At 46.7% G+C, this 21683-nt stretch overlaps 1 protein-coding gene across 9 annotated transcripts in view; it reads left to right on the forward strand.

The window, feature by feature from the left end:
* The window catches only part of P4HA1 (prolyl 4-hydroxylase subunit alpha 1), a 32009-nt gene extending 11615 nt beyond the window's left edge, over positions 1-20394 (forward strand). For 2 of the 9 annotated variants that reach the window (XM_054288440.1, XM_054288439.1), the window contains exons 5-12: positions 123-260; positions 1990-2229; positions 3034-3221; positions 4235-4411; positions 8531-8601; positions 13428-13527; positions 14477-14648; positions 15703-16181. In XM_054288440.1, coding sequence (XP_054144415.1) covers positions 123-260; positions 1990-2229; positions 3034-3221; positions 4235-4411; positions 8531-8601; positions 13428-13527; positions 14477-14648; positions 15703-16121 — 1505 coding nt within the window. In that variant the 3' untranslated portion in view covers positions 16122-16181. The other 7 variants (XM_054288446.1, XM_054288444.1, XM_054288445.1 and 4 more) reach the window with 7 other exon arrangements.
* The last annotated feature ends 1289 nt before the right edge of the window (positions 20395-21683 follow it).

The following is a 21683-nucleotide window of genomic DNA, read 5'->3' on the forward strand; positions in this document are numbered from 1 at the left end:
GTGCAGCCTGTGCTGTGAGTTCAGGTCAGGCTTGTGGGAAGGTGGATTTTGGCTTTCTCTGGGGCAGGGAGCTCACCCAATTCCCAGGACAGAGTTGAGCAGTGTTTCCCTGCCTTTCCCAGGCTTCATCTCCAACATGACCATCCAGAGGCAGTTCTTCCCAAACGATGAGGATCAGACTGGGGCAGCCAAGGCCCTCCTGAGGCTGCAGGACACCTACAACCTGGACACAGACACCCTGTCCAGGGGAAACCTGCCAGGTGAGAACCATCCATGGCTGTTATTTGCATTTCCTAAATGTCCTGATTGCAAATTGTTTGCTCTGTTCCACCTTGCTTAACTGCTCAGCATGAAGGGAACATTAGGAAGGGGGTTGACCTGGCTAAAATTAAAGAAAAAAAGTGATTTTTTGATTGAAATCTGCATCTTTCTTTTAGTTACGGTAAGATAATCCAGTGTTAATAGTTTCTAATAAAAATCAATAGCAATAAAAATTTTGCCTGGGTGGGGTTTTCCCCCATGTGTTGCACTGGCAGATGCCTGGTTTTATTGTACAACATAATGCATTTTAACAAGTTTTTTGAGCTTAAACTTCAGGGATTGTGTAAACTGAAGAGCAAAAGATGCTGCATACACAGACTTGAGCCTGTGTGGCATTGCCTGAGCTGATCTTTAGTAGGCTGCTCTGTGCAGGAGAAGACACAATTTCTCTTTTTTGTCAGAAAACTTTCTCTGCTGAGTCTTCCTTGTTTTCCTCTGTTGAAAAATAGTCCTTTGCCAGCTGGCAAAAAATCAGCTCTGTACAATCCATCTTGTTTTTGCAAGTGCTTATTGTGGTCAGATGCCTAATAAAATTAAGAGTAATTGGCTTTATGTGTTATGATGTATAACCTTGCTTTTGGGTTTGGTTCAAGACCTGCTCAAGGACCTACAGATTCCTCCTAATGCAGTGAGCAGCTCACTGCTGTTTTCTTCAAACAGCACAGAAATACAAGGGGAAGTTTTGCTGCTTTGGAAGCAATGAGAATGAGCTGTCCAGACTGTGCAATGAAATGTACTGGCAGAGCCTGCAAGTTCTGGAGGATAAAAAAGAACAGCTTGGACTCTGGAGAGCTCCAGAGAAGCACTTCCCATGTGGTCACTTGTTTGTGCTCCTTTTCTTCATTCCCAGGGAATTTCTTTTGGTCCAGAATCTCAGCTACTGCCAAATCATTGTGTCCTTGGAGGGTTTGCAGGTTCAGGCTCAGGAAGCTGCAGTTGCTGCCCATCACAGGAGGGTACAGCAGAACAGCTGCCCCCTCTGAGCACTGCAGAGCTGCTGTGAGAAACTCAGAATGGCTTAAGATGTAATCAGGGATGTAATTCTAGCTGTTATAAAACACTGGCAGGTCCTGTTTCCATTTTACAAGATAAAATTTGGTTTTTCGTAGGGCCTGTATTTCCAGAGGCAAAAATAGGAATCTGTAATTTGCCCACTAGTGCTTTAATCTTTCAGAGGTCACTTAAAATGTTTCTAAAAATGACTGACTTGAAAAAAATCCCAAGCAGCTGGGAACTTACTCCCTGATGTTTTCCTTGTCCTCCCCCACCAAGCTGTCACTAACAAGTCGTGGTTCAGTAACATTTTGAAAGTGATAATGTGATGTCCTTGAAATCAGAGTTCTGAAACTTCAAATTTGGCTTTTTTTTGCTCTTGCTGGAAGTGGTTGGGGTTTTGAGGAAGGAAGGTTTGTTTAATTTAATTTTTCACTAGTGGCAGAGACATTTAGCTGTTCCCTGGTATTCTGGCAGTGGAAAGCTGCATCTGAGTGCTTGTGTGCCAAGGATTTACAGGCTTTAGAGACTTCCAGCAAACAGCTACTGCAGAATGGAGCTGTGGGAGAACAGAAATAAAACCCTGCTGGGAGGAATGAGAAATAACTCAAATGTTTCTCAGAGCACAGGTCTGGAACCCTGTGTAAACTCTTTTGTTTTGCTCTAAATACCCAGGTGTGAAGCACAAATCCTTCCTAACAGCTGAAGATTGCTTTGAGCTGGGCAAGATTGCCTACACAGAGGCTGACTACTACCACACCGAGCTGTGGATGGAGCAAGCCCTGAAGCAGCTGGATGAGGGAGAAGTGTCCTCTGCAGACAAAGTCTACATCCTGGACTACCTGAGCTATGCTGTGTACCAGCAGGGGGACCTGGCCAAGGCCATGGCACTCACCAGGCGCCTCCTGGAGCTGGGTGAGGGGCACAGGGACACAGCTCTGCCTGGCTTTGTCCTGGGCACTGCAGCCTTGCCTGGGATCTGACTCCTATGTGCATTTCTAAAGTGTGGTTTTGCATTTTAGATGGGGATTTGATCCTTTGTACTGAAGGATTTTTATGGCTTCTGTCCCTTTACCTGTCTGAAATCTGGTTCTCTCCCTACATTTTGCTTTCCTGGGTTGAGATTGCTTCCCCTTAGGTAGAGGCAGAACCAAAATGAATGAAATTGAAACTAAATTTGTGATACTGGAATCTCTGCAGATGGTTTAAATACAAATTCAGCATGCTGAAGATGAAACACTTGTACAAACAAGAAATACAGAATACAGGACAGTGAGATAAGAGTCTGCTTCATGAAAAATGAAAGCATTTATTCTCCTGTGAATATTCCACTGACTGACTGTGTAATGGATGCTCTGGGGAGCTCAGAACTAACCCTAACATAGCAAGAGCCACTTGTTAAAGAACTGAAGCTAATTCTGCAAGTTAAAGAGCTTTGTCGCCAGAAACTTTAAATCCCACTGTGGTATTTTCAGGTTTCTAGTCAGTCATGCCATGCCAGCTCTCTCCCTGCCCCATTCCCTTGTCTCTCCCTCTGAAGTGGGATGGGCTGGAGTGGCCAAACCCTTTTCCTCAGTGCTGGGACCCCATGTGCAGTGAGGGTTGGAGAAGCAGTGGTGTGCATCTGTTTCCTTTTGCTTTCTGTGAATAAGCACTTCTGGATGGTTCCTCAGGGGCTGGAACCCTGCCAGTGATCCCCGTCTGTTTCTCTGTCCATAGATCCTGAACATCAAAGAGCAAATGGGAACATGAAATACTTTGAGTACATCATGGCTAAAGAAAAAGAGGCAAACAAGTCCAGCACGGATTCAGAAGAGCAGGAGAAAGAAACTGAGGTTAAGAAAAAGGATTACCTGCCTGAGAGAAGGAAGTACGAAATGCTGTGCCGTGGGGAGGGGCTCAAAATGGTAAAGTGAAGTAGACTGTTCTCAAATGTTTGAAACCAAACAATGTCAGGAATTTGTGTGTGGTGTGCAAGCAAGGAAGTTGTTAGAGCAGCTGCATGACTGTGCAGAGCTGAGGATCTTGTGTTGGATTTCTGCCCCCTTTGGCCTGTTCAGTAGACAGAAAGTAACACTGCCTCAGGCACTGCTGGCTGTCTTGGAAGTGCTCCATCAGTGTAATTAATTGAATAAGGATGCTGGAAGTCCAGACTTACAGACAGAATTAAATAGGGTAGTTGGAGTAGTTTGCAGTCAGTTCTCTAGCACAGCACCAGACCTCTGTGAGACTTTGATGAATTTTTTCATTCTAGATGGGCAGAGAAGCTGGATCAGCTGGGGTGTTTTTCTTGGTGATGAAATTATCTTAGTAGGGTTGTGTAAAGTAATGCTTGCTGAAGTATTACACAGCAACATGAAAGTGCAGACAGCACCGATCTCTCAAACTGAAGTCATCTCCTTAACCTGTCACATAAGGAGGTGGGGAGAGTGAATTGTTTGTGTGTCCAGGACATGTTCTGCCCATTTTGGCAATACCAATGTTCTGTGGCAGTTAATTGTAAATCAAAGGGGAGAGAATGATGCATCTGACTCCACTGATCTCAGAAGGCTAATTAATTACTTTATTATACTATACTATATACATTTCGTCTAAACTGAATCTGCCAAGCACTCACTCTGCACACACCTGCTCACACTGCTCTGAGTCCTGTGACTGTCACCTGACAGTCCCCCCCCACCTGGCCCTGATAGGCCAAGGAAACAAAACATCCTCACTTTGTGTAAACAAAAATCTCCATATTGCATTCTACTTTGGCTCAACACAGGCACAGCAAGCGACAAGAATTGTGTTTTCCCTTTCTCTGAGGTTCAGAGAACGCGAATCTCAGAAATCCTTGGGAAGAATTGTGCCTTGCTTTTCTCTGTGAAGGGAAATGTGACAGCACCTGTCTGAGTGCCCCTTGCTGTGCCCCCTGCAGACTCCCCGCCGACAGAAGAGGCTCTTCTGCCGCTACTACGACGGGAACAGGAACCCCAGGTACATCCTGGGCCCCGTCAAGCAGGAGGACGAGTGGGACAAGCCCCGCATCGTTCGCTTCCTGGACATCATCTCCGACGAGGAGATCGAGACCGTGAAGGAGCTGGCCAAGCCCAGGGTAAATGCTCCCCCTTCCCTGCCTCTGGAAGCTGAAATCCCTGCTGTGCTCGGTGTGAGTGTGAGTGGCTGGCTGCTCTGGAGGGCAGGGGTGTGCAGTGAGCTCACACCTTGCTTGCTTCACCTTGCAGCTCTTGAAGGAGACTGGGAATTCTCTGTGGTGACTGGAGCCAGGTCCCAGCAGTGCAGGATTGTCAGGCTCTTCCTGCAGATGCAATTTCAGCTGGTTTGGATGAGTAGGACAATGTCCTTCAGCGTTCTCCTCCTCATCCAAACCAGCAAGAGTGGACTGGAGTATCCCTAACTTGTGTTTGGTTTTCTGCTTTTGTTTCTTTTTAAGTCTGGAAGGGAAAGGCAGCCATTCCTCTGGTCCTGGAATGCCACCTTATTGTATAGACAAGAAAGAATGGTTATATTCTCCATTTTGGTGTAAGACTGGCTGCTGTTGATGCTTTGTGAAGGTTAAGCTAGAACAGTGGCTATGTGGAGTTAAGGAATAAAGTAGGGATTTATTAAAAGGATCTCCATGGATCCACCTTGGGCAGCACGAGAGCCCAGCCAGGGCTGCACCCAAGGTGAACCAAAATGATCATGGAAATGGATGACTGGTCACAGGGTCTCACACTTTTAGAAGTTCTGCTCCATTTGCATATTGGAGTTAATTGTCTAATTACAACTTTAGTTTATGAAGTCCCATCCTTCTTGTTTTTCTCTCTTCATTCTGCTGTTGATTTTGCTCTTGGGCCTCAGATTTGGATCAGTTGTCCTTGGTCCCCAGCTAGAGAAGAAATTGTTTTGTCTCCCTGCTCTGTGAAGAGAGCTCACCATCCCTTTATGTGAAGCTCAGAACTGCACACTAAAGAAGCACAGAATCTGAAAGATATAAAAGCTAAAACCTTGAGGCCATCACTGTCTCCAGGCTTGGAAGCTGCCTGCAGATGACAGAGCTTTAAAGGGGGCAGGACATGATGAGTTTTGGCTTTTTATTAATGGTGGTGGCTCATCAACCTTGTTTGAGACACAAGATGCAAAGGTTCTTGTTTCTCAGAGAGGAATAATCCAGGGCAGCTTGGCTGTCTGAGAAAACAGGAGTGTCCCAGGCAAACAGCAAACTGATGGAGTTGCGTTCTATATCCAATTGGTGCAGCTCTGCATCTGTAGATGTACTCTGAAGATGTAGTTAGTTAAATTAATTTATTTTTCCATCAATTTTAAAGTCTTAAAGACTTAAGCTCATAGAAATGTAATTTTTCTGCTTTTTCCCTTTGCTTTAGGCCTAAATGGCTTTTTGTCCAAAATGAGCTAAGCAGATGGAGACCAGGGCAATAAGAGCATTCAGTGCAGGAGAGGCTGTTGGCTTGGGCAAGAGCTGTGGTTGTACATGGGCAGTGAGGCTGTCCTTGGCCTACCAGGGAGCCTGAAGGGATCTTAAAGCTCCCTGAAGGCTGAGCTGTTGGAAATTGGGAAGAATCTCTTCACTGAAGAGTTTGGCAGGGCCTGTCCAGGGAGGTGGCAGGGTCACTATCCCTAGAGGTGCCCAAGGAATGGCTGGATGTGTCAAGGTGGGCATGGATCAGAGGCTGGAGCTGATTATCTTGGAGGTCTTCTCCAACCTCAGTGATTCTGTTCTGAGGTAATGTTCTGAACTGTAAGCAGGAAGTGTGAGCTTTTCCCTCCAAGTACCCGTGAGGTATCTCCTCCTGCTGCCCTGGCAGGCAGCTTTGCTGCAGGGCTGAAAATCAGAGCCCCCATTGCTGGTCTGGAGGTGTTGGAGCTCCTTTGCTGCAGGGTGATGCATTCCACACCTGTGGAATGTGACCAGACCGCTACTTGACAGAGTAGAAAACTGTAAATGTGTGACTGTGAGCTCTGATCTTGCTGAGGTCGCTGTTTTCCTGTCACACACTCAGCTCACGGCAAAGACTTGGAGACCTTTATGGCAGGAGCATCTGTATGCAGTTACTGTTCCCTTATTCCCTGTGGCTGAGGCCTTGCACGGCTCAGCAGCAAAAGGATTTTGTTCTTGGAGACCTAAAGGTCATCTCCTCCTTCGTGCTGCATGGGCTGCTGCCATCCTGTGGGAGGAGAGTGCTGATGTGTGCCCAGCCTTCTGCCCTGCTGGCAGGATGAAGCCTCATTATTCAGCTCTGGAGTCTCACTGGAATTGTAGTTTGTGCCTTGTTTTTTCATGTGTCTGCATGGGAGGAGAGGAGAAGCAGCATACTGGGAGCACCCAGTACCCTTTCTTGTAGGTATGGAGAAGCTTTGGCTTGTTTGGTTTATTTTAACAGTGGAGAAATGCTTCTGATTGTTTGGGAGTTGGCCTGACATTTGTGCCTTTTGCAAAATTTGGCCTCTGCATCGCAGCCTTTGCAGTTATGAGTGATGGAGAGTGCCTGGTAGTACATGAGCCAAGCTAAAGGGCACATGTGAGATTCTGAGTTGGAACATTCACAGGGATGGGAAGGCATGAAGTAAATGGAGCACAGCAGAGGGAAAGAAAAGCCTTGAGGCAGGAGTTCCCACTCTGTGTAAATGTGACCGTGGGTGAAGCAGAAGTTTGTGGGAGCTCAGTGCTGCCTTTGGTACAGGAAGGACTGAAAAGGAATGGTTTATTCACCTTTGGCTTATGGTGGATTGAATCTACCTGTAAAACCCCTCATGCAGGGACAGGAGAGTGTAACAAAGCACCACTTGTCCCCATGCCACAGCAGCGTGCTGCTCCCAGAGCATTTCACTACAAAAGAAATCCAAGCTGCTGTAGTTTGCTTTATTCAGACAACCATTCTCACTACAAACATGGAAACAGGACTTGTGGAAAACCTTAAAAAACCCAAACAAGAAACCTTTTTTTGGTAAAGCTGGAGCCTGCCCTGGTTCCCTGTGGCCCTGCAGGACAGGGCAGGTGCCAGGGTGGTGGCATTGTCCCCAGGCCAGGCTTCTGAGTGGTCGGAGTGCTGGGCTGCAGATTGTGCTTGTAATGCAATTCTGATGGTTCGCTTCACAGCTGAGGCGAGCCACCATTTCAAACCCCATAACGGGAGCCTTGGAGACGGCACATTACAGAATTAGCAAAAGGTAAGAGAGCTCTGCCACAGGTTTGGGCCTGCCATCAGTGTGTACGTCCTGCTCATTGTCAGGAAACCAGCTGGGCTGGAGAGACAGCTTGCAGTCCACCTTGTGATTCCCTGCAGATCTGTAACAGGCTGGTGCTGCTGAGTTTCTCAGTCTTTTCCTTCAGCTGGAAGTTCTGGGGGCGTGTTTTGATTTGTTCTTTCCCTTTTGGTCGCCTTCTCAAGTCTGTTTTTTCAAGCGAGTCTCTGCAGTCAGTGTGAAAAATACAAGATGTCACAAAACCTTCAGTAAAATCTGGGGTTTGTTTTTAATCTATACATTCCTTCCCCCTTGCTCCTTCTCGCAACCAGGAATTGTCTTCCCTTTCTTTGGAAAATGAAGCAGATCTCAAAATGCCTTAATGGGTGTAAGAAATGCTTCAGGTCCTTGCTGTGCACACAGACACACATCTCCTTGTCCAGGATAATCCCACACTCCCAGCTGAGCTCCTTTACCTCCTGCCTGACACAAACCTGGCAGAACACAGGCTCGCTTCCACCGGGCTCCTGGTTCTTTTCAGCTTGTCCATTAAGTACTACAAGAGCTGAATTTAGCCAGTGCTTTCCAAAATTGGCTGGATTTGAAAGATACCACCTGCCCCTGCTTGCCCTCCCTTGGTTTTAGCCATGGTAATTAAAGATTGGCTGCACAGGCCATCAGCACTGAGCCAAAATTCTGGGAGGAGTTAAAGCTTCTGGGTGAGGAGGAATTGTCTGGGAAACTCAGCATCATAAATTACTTGTAGAAAGTCTTGATTTTAAACAAACAAAAAAAAAAAAAGGAGGAAAAATAATAAAGGGAGGAAAAAAGTGAAAGGACAATCTAACCAAATTATTGCAACCAATTTGTTGTGATTTGGACATGGCAGCTGCAGCTTGTGTTGCCCTTCCAACCATTGCTAATATGCGAGCATCGCATCCGGACCAACCGGAACCTTTCAAACACCTGGGGCTTGGCCAAAAGCAGCCTGCAAGGTGGGTAAGCCTTGTCCTTTCTCTTTTTGTAGCTGAGCCGTGCTACTGTTCATGACCCTGAGACTGGGAAACTGACCACAGCACATTACAGAGTCTCTAAGAGGTAAGGGGAAGGGATTCCTTGTCTGAGGAAGTGTGTCCTGGGGCTGTGCTGCTTCAGCACAAGCATTCTGTCTAACTCTCCTTATTCTTCAGCCTTTCTTTCAAAGAGAGGGGCCCAAGCAAGCTGAGCTGTCATCTAAAAAAGCACGGGGGCTGCTGAAGTAGGGACTGGTTGTCAGTGGTGGCATTCCAAGGTGGAAGTGCCCTCTCTGGCTGAGCATGGCTTGTGTGCTGTCACTAACCTACTAAACATGGGCATGGGGCTCTGCTGGCACCCAGTGCAATGGGGCACCTGCCTGGCTCACCCCTGCTCCTCATTGCCCACCCTTGCTCAGAGCTGGGAGCTGCTGGCATTCCTGGGAGCACTGCCCACTAAAGCTAGGGATGATTTTAAGGGATTTCCATGGTGGAATGGTGGAAGGTAGAATAGAAACTCAGTGTTCTTTCAGCTGTTTTGACAAACCCCTGAACTTGGAATGGCCTGGAGCTGAAGGGCTTTAATTTAGCTGTGAATTGCTTCAGAAAGGTAAAAGGGCTTCCAAATGTGGGCTCACAGGAAGGTGACTGATTCAGGAATGATAAGTCTCAGGAGAATTGGAAAACCACTGGAGCCAAGGTCCTTAAGGCCACTCTAGTGGCAAGTTGAAAAATTTTTTTTTTAATGCCTCACACCTTTGCAGCACGTGGGTCTGTGTGCTCATTGGCACATGCAGGTAGTGGGAATCCTCTGGAAATTGTCTGGGAAACTCTTACATGTTTGCTCCTTAAAACTGACCCCATGGAAGGGCTTTAGGAACATCCATCTTCCTGTTGGACATGTGTTGCATTTAGTTTTTATTTCTTGTTTTTAATGTTCAGGTCTGTCCATGTCTTACCTATCTTGGTTATTTGTCACTGCATATTTGGAATTTATTCACTTGTGGCGTTTGTCCTCTGTGCTGACAGCTCTGGAGTATTTACTGAGGAAACTCCTTCATCCTTTTGAACATCGCCTCATGTCAAACTTGCTATGCTAATGATGGGAATTGGAGAAGGTGACCAGTTTACTGAGGAAAGTGGGATGTATAATTGGTCCCTACTTAAATAGATGAGGCTTAGTGAAAGAACTTTTTATTTCAAGTTGTGATTTTTCATTAGTAGGAAGTGTTATTCCCTGAGGTAGTGCAGATGCCACAGTCAGAAAAAATAGTACAAGGCACCACTCAGCATTAAAGGCCAATTAAAAAAAACCAAAACAGGATAGAGCCTGGGGAATGGGACCCTTAAATTCTTAATGAGGTTTGGTGCTCAAAAATGTGGCACTGTGGGACTTCCTTCCAATGAACCTAAGAACTCTCAGAAATTCAATCACATTTTACTGAGCTAAATTTTTAAATTCAGTATGTCACTGGAAACTGGAATTAAAATTGTCGGGACACATCCAAAAGTTGGGCAAGGGCATTTTTTGAGGGTAGGAATAGCCTTGGTGTGCAGCTTCTGCTTGCCCTGCCTTTGCTTTCCTCCCTGTGCAGATTTGCAGGATGGATATGGACTTCCCAAGAGAACCTGACACCTAAATCTGCAGTGGGAGGCAGAAGCCACCCCCAGCAGCCTGATTGAGAGGCCCTGTGCTGTTCCTGCTGCCCTGCTGCACTGCCAGAAACATCTTTCCCTTGGAGCTGCTCGAGCTGGTTCAGATTCCAGATGAATCATTGCTCCTGAAAACCAAAAAATGCTCACTTCATTTTTTTAATAGATGACTGCTTTCCCCCTCCAAACATTCCTTCCCAGCACATGCCCTCCTAAATTGCAGCATTCCTGCCTCTGAGAGAGCTACTGTTCCCTTGGTGGGACGTGGCAGCTCTGTGTAGGGAGGCACCTTGCCAGGGTGTGCAGCACCAGGATAAACCCACCCACTCACACACTGCTTTTACAGATAAAAGCTCCTTTTTCCCCTTCCCTCTCCTCCCAGCAGGCAGCCAGAGCTTGCAGCATGTTATGCTAAAAGTTTCCATTTCAGAAATACCAGCCTGGCTTTTACTCACTCCCTATTGTGTCTCTGCTGGTATTTTTTCTGCACACCAAGTGTGGCTTAGAAGGCTTTTAAACACAAATCCCAGTATTTTGTGGCCAGTGACCTACAGAAGTAGTGTTGGGATGTAATGTCTTCTCCTAGACTGACCAGTGCAGCTGAGGAGATAAGATCTGGAGGGGATGTACTCTTGTGTGTTCAGTAGCTCCAGAGATTCTCTGGTTTTTCCTTAATGTACTCCTTAGACCTTAAATTATTTCTGTGTGGAAGCATCTGCCATTCAAAATCTCTGAGGTGCCTCATGCAGAATTAGAAGAGGGAGGACCATGGGACATTTTGTGGCTGTCCCCATCCCTGGCAGTGCCCTAGGCCAGGCTGGATGGGCTTGGAGCAGCCTGGGACAGTGGAAGGTGTCCCTGCCCATGGCAGGGGTGTAGTGGGATGAGTTTTAAGGTCCCTCCCAACCAAGCCATGTCTTGATTCCATGAGTCAATATGATTATTCCTGACTGTCTGTGATGCATATCAAAGTTGTTAAAAGCCTCCCCAGTGTGAATTCAGCATGCTAATGGAAGCATTAAATTTTTTATAACAGTTCAGGGATGGCTTTTTACAAAGCCAAGTGGGTCAGCAAAACACCAGACTTGTGTGGTCAGGGAACTGGGGGGTTGTGTGGTGGTTATTAAGGAAATACCAAACCCTTCTGTAACTAAATCAGTGATATCTTGACCTGCCCTGCCTGTGGCTTCCCAGGAATTGTCCCTTTTTTGTTAAGGCCCATCACAGACTCAGAGGTGACAGCTGGTCAGAAATAGGACAGAATGCAGTGAATCTGGAAGTATGTAAATATTAAAAGAAAGCAAACTGCTGAGCATTGTTTAAGGCTGTTAATGCTGCACCTCCTACACCACTGGCCGGGGAGTCTTTCTCTTTTCTTTGATAGACAAAGGCAGGGGAAAAAAGCCAACTTTGTGTGAAGAAATTGTTTTGAATGAGGCAGAGACTTTTATCAGCAAGGGATCAAGCTGGGACAGCAGCAGAGGAGGGTGTGTGAGACAGCTGGAATATTCTGAGGCCAGGCTGCAGCTGGCATGGCACCTCCAGGGTTAAATCCCCTGTACCTCTGCAGCACTCCAGGCCTCCCTGTGGTTTTGCTCAGCACCCAGCAGACAGGCTGGCACTTGGAATATGGTTTCAATTCCCTGTTTCTCCACCTTTCATAGGCTTTCTTTGTACGTGGAGGCTGTTAATTTGATTTCTAAAATACATACAGTACTCCCCTTCCTGAAAGGCTGCAGTATTCATTGCCATCTAATAACCAACAGAGCAAGAATGCTTGGGTTTTCCTTTCTTTGGGTTTCTTGGGTTTTTTCGTTTATTAACGGACTGGACAGAGGCAGAAAAGGCCTACACTGAAGCTGCTGGGTGTGTTGGGGCTCTTCTTGTGCCTTAAGTGTGAGGTTAGGGCTGCTTGTGAGCATAACCTGGTCACCATGGCTGTGTGGCATGGCTGCTTCTGGGGATTTTTGTTTGGTGAATGCTTCATATCCATGTCTTAGCATGCTTCTGCCACCTGAAATCAAAGCAGGTTGTGCTGTAACACCTCCTGGTACTAACAAGTGGGCCTAGGGATGTGTTTGTGGATGTCTGTCCTAAGAAATCAGATTTCTTTTATCTCGTAGTTCATTTGTCATTCAAAAAAATGCTCGTAGAGATTCTGTAACCTGTGTCAGTGCCTTGTGTCATGTGTCATGCTACTGTTCCTCCCAGACAAAGTATTTGGGGATTTATGGTTTTTTTTAATGCAAGTCAATATAAAAACTTAATTTAGTATAGATGTGAAGGTTGATTTGAGTAAAAATACATGGATGCTGCTGATAGTTTCCTTCTGGGCTCTGGGCACAGGGATTTCTGTCCAGCAGGAAGCACTGCTAAGCCCAAAAGCTGAGTCAGCTGCTAGAAAAAAAGGTAGAAATACCTATCTCCGTTTTCCTGCTAAAAAAAAAAAGGGGGGGAAAACAAGCCCCAAATCACCAATATTATCACCCATATTAGTGCAGGGGGCTGCCAGGTAAAATGAAGGTGCAGTGACTGGCATGGGATGAGTCAGATGAGCAGCTGTGGAAAAAGTCTAATACACAGTAGGAGGCAAACATTCTGAAAGATGCCTTTGGAACTGAGGCTGACCTTCCACATAAAAAAATAAAATATATAGCAGGTTAGTTTGGGTTCCCCCTCTTTAAAAATCATTGTGTACCTGAAGCATGTGCTAAATACCAGAGTTATAATGGGCTGTTCTGACAGCAATTGTTCCATTTATTGCATTATTTGGTTGTTTTCCGAATGGTCTTTAGTAGCTCTGCAGGGGGAACTGATGAGAAAGGGCAGCTCCCAGAGAGCTGGCCTGGAGGTGTGGGACGTGGGGGAGCTGAGTTCCAGCTGCACAGACAGAAACAGTGGCTCACCTGCTCCTGTCCCAAACCTTGCTTCAAAATGTATCACCCCAGGGGCTGAATGAGCTGTTGGGAGCGGGGAAAGAGCAAAACTGTGTGTGCCTGGTTTAAAAATCAGCTTGAAGCGCTGTTTGTGACACTTCCTTCAGCCCAGTGGGGGAATTCAGGCCCTTGGTTACAGAGCTCCCTTAAACCCCTGCTGGAATTGGTCTTTCTAAGAAATGCATTCATTAAATTCAGAGGGTTTTAACACCCTGGAAATACTTGTGGTCATGCCAGCAAATCCTTGAGAAGTCCTAAAAAGCAATTTCCCATTCCAAGTGCCTGCAAGTGTTGGTGCTGTCACTAACTGTCCCCCCCCCAGCGCGTGGCTCTCGGGCTACGAGAGCCCGGTGGTGTCCCGCATCAACACGAGGATCCAGGACCTCACAGGGCTGGACGTCTCCACTGCAGAGGAGCTGCAGGTAAGGGGCAGCTTGGGCTTGGGGCTGGGTGCCAGCACCATTTCTTGTGCTTGCTCACGTGAGGTGGCCACAAAAACTCATTTATTTACAGAAGGGGAGAAAACGCTGTCTTTGCAGAGCAGCTGTTCAGTGTGGAATGGCTTTTTGGGCTGGAAGGAAACAGTGATAACTGAATAACTGATATATAACAACAGTGATAACTGATAACCGAAACTCTGGATGTGTAGTTCCTTTTTAGGAACTACTTCCTTTTATTTAGTCCAATAAACTGAGTTTCATGGTCACAGGGTCAAACTTTGCTGCTGTTGGAGGCACTTAAACTTTTAACTCAGGGGAGGCCACCAGTGTCTGGTGTCCCTGGGATGTGGGAAACACTGGCTGGATGTGTAACTTGAGTAAAGTGCAATTTAGAAGTGCTTCTGTTTATTTGCTTGAGGCCTTTAAATGAGCAGCTGCCTCCCTGACTGTGAGCAGAGCACGAGTACCTAGAAAGCAGGACACCCACAAAGTACTTCTGGAACCTGCTGTGCCCCTTGCCACTCTGTCAAGGTTCCTGGTGATAAAATGGCCAAGGATCTGGGGGAAAATTTGTTATTTTTTATAACCAATTGGTAAGAAGGACAGGGAACCCTCTTTATTGACACAGCCAAATTCAGGTCAAAAAGTGGTTTCAACGTGATGATGTAAAAGCACTGTGACACCATTTTGGAGAGAGGCTGAAAAGTTTTCTGTAGAAGAAAAATGCTTTTCTGCCCTGGGAAGCACCAGATTCTTACCTGGAGCATCCTGCAGTGCCACTCTTGGATGTGCTCCTGCTGCTGACAGAGGCTTGACATTTCCTGGGGCTTGGTGTTTAAACTTCATCTCTGCAAAGGCTGTAGCTGACAGCCGAACTCTTGCCTGGCTAAAGACTGATTTACTAGATCCTGTGCTTCTCCTCCCACTGTAGGTAGCCAACTACGGCGTAGGAGGCCAGTATGAGCCTCATTTTGATTTTGGAAGGGTAAGTCCTGCTTTGTCTTCACTCTTTCTTCTTCACAAGTGCTGTGTTTCTCTTTTTCAGGTGGCAAATTATGGAGTGGGAGGACAATATGAGCCCCACTTTGACTTTGCACGGGCAAGTAAAGAGCTGGAGGAGAGCTAGACCTGGTGAAGCCTGGGCCTCTGGGCTGGGGCACACTCTCTGTTCTTCCATGTCTATTAAAATTTTGTAGCTCTTCCACTTTGCTAATCATGTCCGTGGAGAAAGCCCTCTAAACCACCAGCTGGAGGTTGCTGCCTGTAAGCTGAGTGCCAGCAGTCTCTTGACAACTGGGACTGGGAATTAAGGACTCGCTGTCCTTAATTTTTAAATTGGATTTGAATTCCCCACCTGTTTTATTCCTGCTTAAATTGCAGACTGCTGAAATTCAGTTGGTTATTTACTGGGCATAATTCTGTGTGGTTTAACCCCTTCAGATTAACCTTAACCCTGCCAGTCCCAGCCACCAATTCTGAATCAGGATCTCAGCTCTGTAAGCACCTGCTCCAAGGCATTGCAAGTGATTAACAGGTTTTGTTTGGAAACACTGGGGCTGTTTCCAGGAGTAACAATTGCTGGAATTTCAGTGCACACAAAGTGTGGTCACAGGGGGTGGGTTTAGAAACAGAGGTATGACAGAAGTTGGTATCAAAACTCATCAAAATGTGGTTCATTCTTGTAAGTGGACTGCTGGACACTCCTTAGTTGCCTGGTTTGTCACTGAGGCTTCCTCCCTGCTTCCCAGCTGGAATCCAGAGTGGAGTGTGGCAGGGAGGTGTCCCAGCTGACCCTGGGACTGAGAGCTGCCCTGGCTGCTGCCAAGGACAAGGGGGATGAGTGTAATTAAATAATTCAGTTTGCTGTGAGGAGGATTTATAGCCTCAGCCTCAGACAGCACAGTTGTTGTTACCCATTAGAAATCTGGGCTTAATGCCCTCCCTCCCTGTCCTACAGAATTTCAAAGTGCCTGGTTTATTTAAATTGATAGATTCACTCCTGTTGCATTCCTCCCCTCCTTCCAAATCGAGGGGTTGGATTAATTCTTCTGCATGAGTCTGTTCTGTGCTGCTGGCTCAGCAGCTGTGTGTCATTGGCTGCTCTCAGCAACCAAAAAGAAATGCTGATGGAATCTGCCTGCTTTTGTTCACAGAAAGATGAGCCAGATGCCTTTAAAGAATTGGGAACAGGCAACAGAATTGCTACTTGGTTGTTTTATGTAAGTGATACATTTCTGCCATCTGTCACTGTATATTCTGCACCATGGAATGATTTCATTCTGCTTTTCTTTCATTCTGTTTTACTGAAGGGACTTGCAAATGAAGCAGCCTCTAACTTTGGGGTAGTACATATGGGGGGGTCTTCTTACCCAGACTTTGTGGTTCTTCCATGTGTCTTAAGGAGGATTTTCCCCCCAAATTTGAGCATTAGCTTAAGTTATTTGCCTTGTTTTTATACCTGCATCAGTGTTTACATCATGTTCATTGCCTTAACACTCAAGTGGGAGGGACGAGGCTGGGACTGCACTGGGAACAGAGGGGGTTTGGCCTTCTTAAGGGATTTATGTCAAAATTAAACTTCACTTTCACTAAAAAGTGAGATTTTATCAGCCTGAACTCACCTGTCCTTCCCCACCTGTTCAGATGAGTGATGTGTCAGCAGGGGGAGCCACGGTCTTCCCTGAAGTGGGAGCCAGCGTTTGGCCGAGAAAGGTGAGCAGGATTCATCCAGCAGATAAATCCACTCCTCCCCACTACCCACACAGAGCAGAGCTTGAAAATGAACCTTTAAAATAACTGTTAGCACCTCTGTGCTGTTAGAACAGTGCTGGGATTTTCCATAAGTGCAGCAACTGGAGCTGTGCTGGTGATTCAAAGGTCCCTGATATTCCATGTGTGGATACAAATGCAAAACACTTAAATACTCCAAAACACATCTTGAGAATACTCAAACCTGTGAGTTGACTTAGTCTTGAGGCATCTGTAGGAAATTCTCCTGTCAGTTTTTTCCTTCAACCAAGATTTGCCTTTGCTGGCCTGCTGCTCAGCTTTAGTAAATAATCTTGGCTTTCTTAAACTGGTCAGGAATGAAACTGGTTTAGGATTTAAAAGAAAAAACGAAAAGCCAAGTATACAAATATACAGTAAGTCAAAGGAGACTTTTTCTTAAGAATAAGAATATGGAAAAGAGCCTTCATTTTAAAAGGAGGCTCTGAAACACAAATGCACTTACCTTTGCCTTAGTGTGTGTGGTACAGAGCACAGGGCTGGGTGTCCCTGCCATTCCCAGGGCACAGCTGTGCTCTGGTACAATCTCTGGTGTGTGATGCAGAGCACAGGGCTGAGTGTCCCTGCCATTCCCAGGGTACAGCTGTGCTCTGGTACAATCTCTGTGTGGTACAGAGCACAGGGCTGGGTGTCCCTGCCATTCCCAGGGTACAGCTGTGCTCTGGTACAATCTCTGTGTGGTACAGAGCACAGGGCTGGGTGTCCCTGCCATTCCCAGGGTACAGCTGTGCTCTGGTACAATCTCTGGTGTGTGATTGTGTGATGCAGAGCACAGGGCTGAGTGTCCCTGCCATTCCCAGGGTACAGCTGTGTTCTGGTACAATCTCTTCCCGAGTGGAGAAGGCGATTACAGCACGCGGCACGCAGCCTGCCCGGTGCTAGTGGGGAATAAATGGGGTGAGTACCTGCCTCTGACCTGAGTCTGGGCTCTGCTGGGGGGTGGCTTGGCTTTATTTTTCCTTTAGACTTCAGAAATTACATTCTTTGTAAAGAAATATTTATATTTAATTTACTTTATCTACCTCATATCTCTCTATATGTTAAATATATGCTATATAGTAGCATATTTCATTACATGTATAAAGGAAATTAATACTATATCTACTTTAAGAGTTTTTGTAGCTATGTCTACTTTGGGTTTTCGTAGCTATGTCTACTTTAAGAGTTTTGTAGCTTTGCAGCTATACTGGAAGGGTTTTTGGTTGGTTGGTTAATTTTATTAGACTAACTTCACAGATCTGTGCATGGCAGTGGGGTTGGAATGAGAGAGTCTTTTAAGGCCCCTTCCAACCCAAGCTGTTCTGTGATTAAAACCCTCTAGAAAATTAAGATAACCCTGTGCTTAACCAGAAGCTGGCCTAGAGCAGGTTTAGTTCAGCAGAGGAGGAGCTGAGCAGTGCAGTGATGCAGTGCCTTTGTGTCTTTGCAGTCTCCAATAAGTGGCTCCACGAGCGGGGGCAGGAGTTCCGCCGGCCGTGCACGTTATCGGAGCTGGAATGAGGCAGCCTGGGCTCCCAGCACTCAGGGGGGCAGCTGCACACTCCTGCCAGTTTACAACTGACTAACAAACACTCCACTACAGGCTCACCCCGCCCAGCTCAGCTGCGGACAGGACAAACGTGCTTTTGGTTCCCTCCAAATCCCCCCCGAGGTTTATCGACAGAAAATACCGAGGCTGACAAGTGTTACTGAAACAAAAAAAAAAAGGACAAAATACAGATAAATACAGATGAGGGCCACAACTTACAGTGGTGTTGTGTGTGGTGTTCCTGTCACCATCATCCCTCTGAGCAGTGTGAGCAGCCAGGGGTTGTCTGGAGTCCACCTGTCAGGCTTAGGGCAGGATCATTGCCTGGGAGGGCTCCCTTCTAAGGAATGCTGAATGAAACCCTTTGCTATTCCTCAGTTCCCACACACTTGACTCTTTGCTTTCCTAGAGTGCCTGACCACTGCAGGCTTACTTTGCTGGAAAACAGGCTTATTAGCATGTTCTAGTCTGGTTTTCCACTTCCACAAAAGCCCCACTTTTTAAACTTGTCTTCCTTCTCAGCCTGTGTGGAGAATTTGGCTCTGAATCTTGACCACGTGAGCCAGCAGTTCCACAGGCAGAGTCAGGATGCTTCCCCGGTGTCAGAGCAGCCTGGGAACACCCACAGCCCATCTCCCCTCCTCTTCTGCAATGTTTGTCCACAAGAACAAATGCTGCTTTTGTTCTGTCCTGGCAGCCAGCTCTTCCCTCTGCTCCTTGGGCAGTGGGGATGGGGATGTTCCCACCTTCATTAATCAAAATTGTCGTGCCTTAGGACACTGGAATTTCAAATTGGTTCTGAGACTTCAGGTGCTGAGGTAACGCAGCGTCCTCACAGAATGCTCCCTGCCCTTGTCTTCCTCCCAGCTCTCAAGGTTTCAGGAGAAACCCTCAGCCTATTTATAGTCCTGAACCTTTTTTAGCTGCAGGCTCACTTTCCTGAACCCTTTCCCTTCCACAGGAGGATTTTTAGCAAAATATCCAAATATCTCACTAGCATGAGGACAGAAATCAAAGGAAGCTGCACCTGCCTTTACCTAAACAGTCCAATTTTCTGGATGATGATGATTTCACTGATTTAGGGGTCAAGCCTGAAGTCTTTACCAAGGGAAAAATTCCAATTTTGGTTAATTGGATTTTCTGCCTCAATAAAATCTTGACAGTTGAGCCAAAACATACAAAACCTATTGTTAAATGTGCTAGAAATACCTCTGGATTACTGGGAATGCAGTTTAAGGTACTATAGTTGGAAGAACTGCATACTTTCAGAAGACACTTTAAAAGGTCTTTGCTGGAAAATATTTGTTAAATTTCTACTGAGCCTGGTAGCAGTGGGACCCACAGATCTGCCCCTCCTTAGCCCTGCACCTTCCTGAACTTTGCCTGGCTTTTGGCAGCTGGAAAACAAGGTCCATCCATAAAGTGAGAACACAAAGTCTGCGCAGTCCCACCTCACATCTGCACTGCTCATTCACCAAGAGCAGGAGCTGATCTAAATGAATTCACCCCAGAACTGCTTTAGCAGAGCTAATCTTTGAGCATCAAATTGTAATAATTTAAAAAACCCCAAACCCATAAGATTTGTGCCTACCTGAGTTTTCTCACTCTTTTATCTGTCTCTCTTCCTACCCATGGTTCTCTCTTTTCTCTTTCCCATCTCTTAGTTTGTTAAGCTCCAAAAAGGTAACCATGGCTGCTGGCACCTCCCACCACATCCCTGCAGATGAAGGGGGACAATGAACAAGGGGAGCAGTTGGGAATTCTGCCTTTGGGGCATCCAGAAATGCTTGTAGAGAGGCCAGTTCTACCTAGTAAAGGAGCACAAAACAAAATCCCTGTATTGCCATCAGGAACTGGTGTGGAAAACACCTGGTTTGCTCTGGCTGTCCCATCTCTGTTCAACAGTCACCAAAGCATGAAAAAAACCAGAATTGGAGAATTTTGCTCAGCAGTTCCCTCCCTCACCTCAGTACCAGTGAGTACTCCAGCGTTAAACAGCATCAGTCTCAGGCACTGCTTGGGGAGTACAAATGTTCTGCTGCACGACTTTTAAAGCAGTGAATCACTCACAGGTAATTCTTCAGGAAAGAATTTTCTACTTTTGACAGTAGAAAATTTTACTTGGTTAAAGAAAAAAAATAACCTCTCAAAATTAAATCTCCAGTCTGCTGGGACACATCAGGAATGTTCTAGATTGTGACAACAGGGTTGGCTTAGATTTTTAAACTGCAGACAATCTCTATTTCCTCTCCCTCCACTGCAGTGGTGTCCATGCCTCCAATGCTGACTGTGTAAAGGATTACACTGGTGCTGTTGCTTCTGCCTTATCCCATCATTTCTCAGAGGGCTTTTGGATCCCCAGTGTGGCTCCTGTGTGAATCTAGTTTTGTATTAAACATGATTGAAAACTGTCTGGGCTCACAGTGACTGACAACTGCCTTACTGTTACATTTTTTTGTAATAAAATTTTTAATGTAAAAAAAAAAAAAATGAACAGGCTTAAAATAAAAGCCACTGCCATTAGCAGTGAGAAATCCTCCACATCCAACTGTCCTCCTATGTGGCTGCTATAAATCTGATCACACAGAGTTTTATCACCAGAGTTTTATCACCATTTGTGGAAACCAAGCTCCTCTGTTTCCCTTCACCATCCCACTGGGCAGGTGCAGGAGCTGCTCCTACCCCAAATTCCTGTCCTACACTAAACTTTGTGTCTCCACTGGGAACACACAGCACTAAAGGGCTGCAAGAGGGCAGGGCAGATAAAGCTGGGCTGAAAGCAGGGTCACCTGCTGAGGGGTGGCAAATCTATTTTGTGATGCCAGAACGTCAAACAACCACTTACCCTGGAATGGTTCTAGGGAGGGGAAGAAAGCACCACAGACTCCAACAACACAATGAACTCACATGTGGGAGGGTCAGGCTGGCCTCTTCATGACCGAAACCTCTGGGGTCTGTACAGCACAGCCATCCCTGGGCTTCACCCTGCAGAGCAGTGGAGCTTGTGCTTCATTCCCATCATCAGGAACCTGCAAAAAGCACAGCAGGGGCTGCTGAGAGCCCTGGATCCTTTTCCTGTGGGATGGAGCTGTGTGCTGCCCATGGAGCTCTTGGCTTGCAGGTAGGGAGGGCACTGCCCCAGCACAGCTGATGTGAGCGCACACTTGCAATGAGCCTGAAGAGCAGCAGCACTGTTTGATTTTGGAAGGGTGATGGGGCTCCATGCCCAGCCACCCTGAGCTGCTGCCCTGCCCCTGCCAGGACAGGCCTGGAGGAAGGGAAGGCTCTGGATCAGCCCTGTCCCACCCCAGCCAGTGACTTCCCACCATCCCAGCTGGGGCCCTGGGGCTCTTGTGGCACAGCTGCAGCTGAAGGGTGACCATGGGGTCACCAGCATGGGAGGAGCCCAGCAAGGGCAAGGAGCCCAGCAGCTGCAGCTGAACAGGCAGGGTAAGGTCAGAGATTGGGAGAAAGGCCTGTCAGTGTCACAGGGCAGGACAAGATGAAGAGAAGGGAAAGGGATCATAGAATCCCAGAATGGTTTGGGTTCAAAGGTACATAAAACTCATCTGATTCCACTCCCTGCCACTGGGAGGGATGCCTTCCACTATCCCAGGCCTTGTCTAACCTAGCCTTGGACAGTTCCAGGGACAAGGGGCACAGTTTTTCTGGGCAGCCTCCTCAGGGCCTCACCACCCTCACAATGCAGAATTTTTTCCCAATGTCCCCATCTATCTCTGCCCTCTGGCAGTTTGATGCCCTTCTCCCTTGTCCTGTCATTCCAGCCCCTCTCCAGCTCTCCTGGAGCCCCTTTAGGCACTGG

Source organism: Melozone crissalis, unplaced genomic scaffold (assembly GCF_028551555.1).
Source record: "Melozone crissalis strain CALT ecotype California unplaced genomic scaffold, PUWL_Pcris_2 ptg000062l_1, whole genome shotgun sequence".
NCBI classification, from domain to species: domain Eukaryota; kingdom Metazoa; phylum Chordata; class Aves; order Passeriformes; family Passerellidae; genus Melozone; species Melozone crissalis.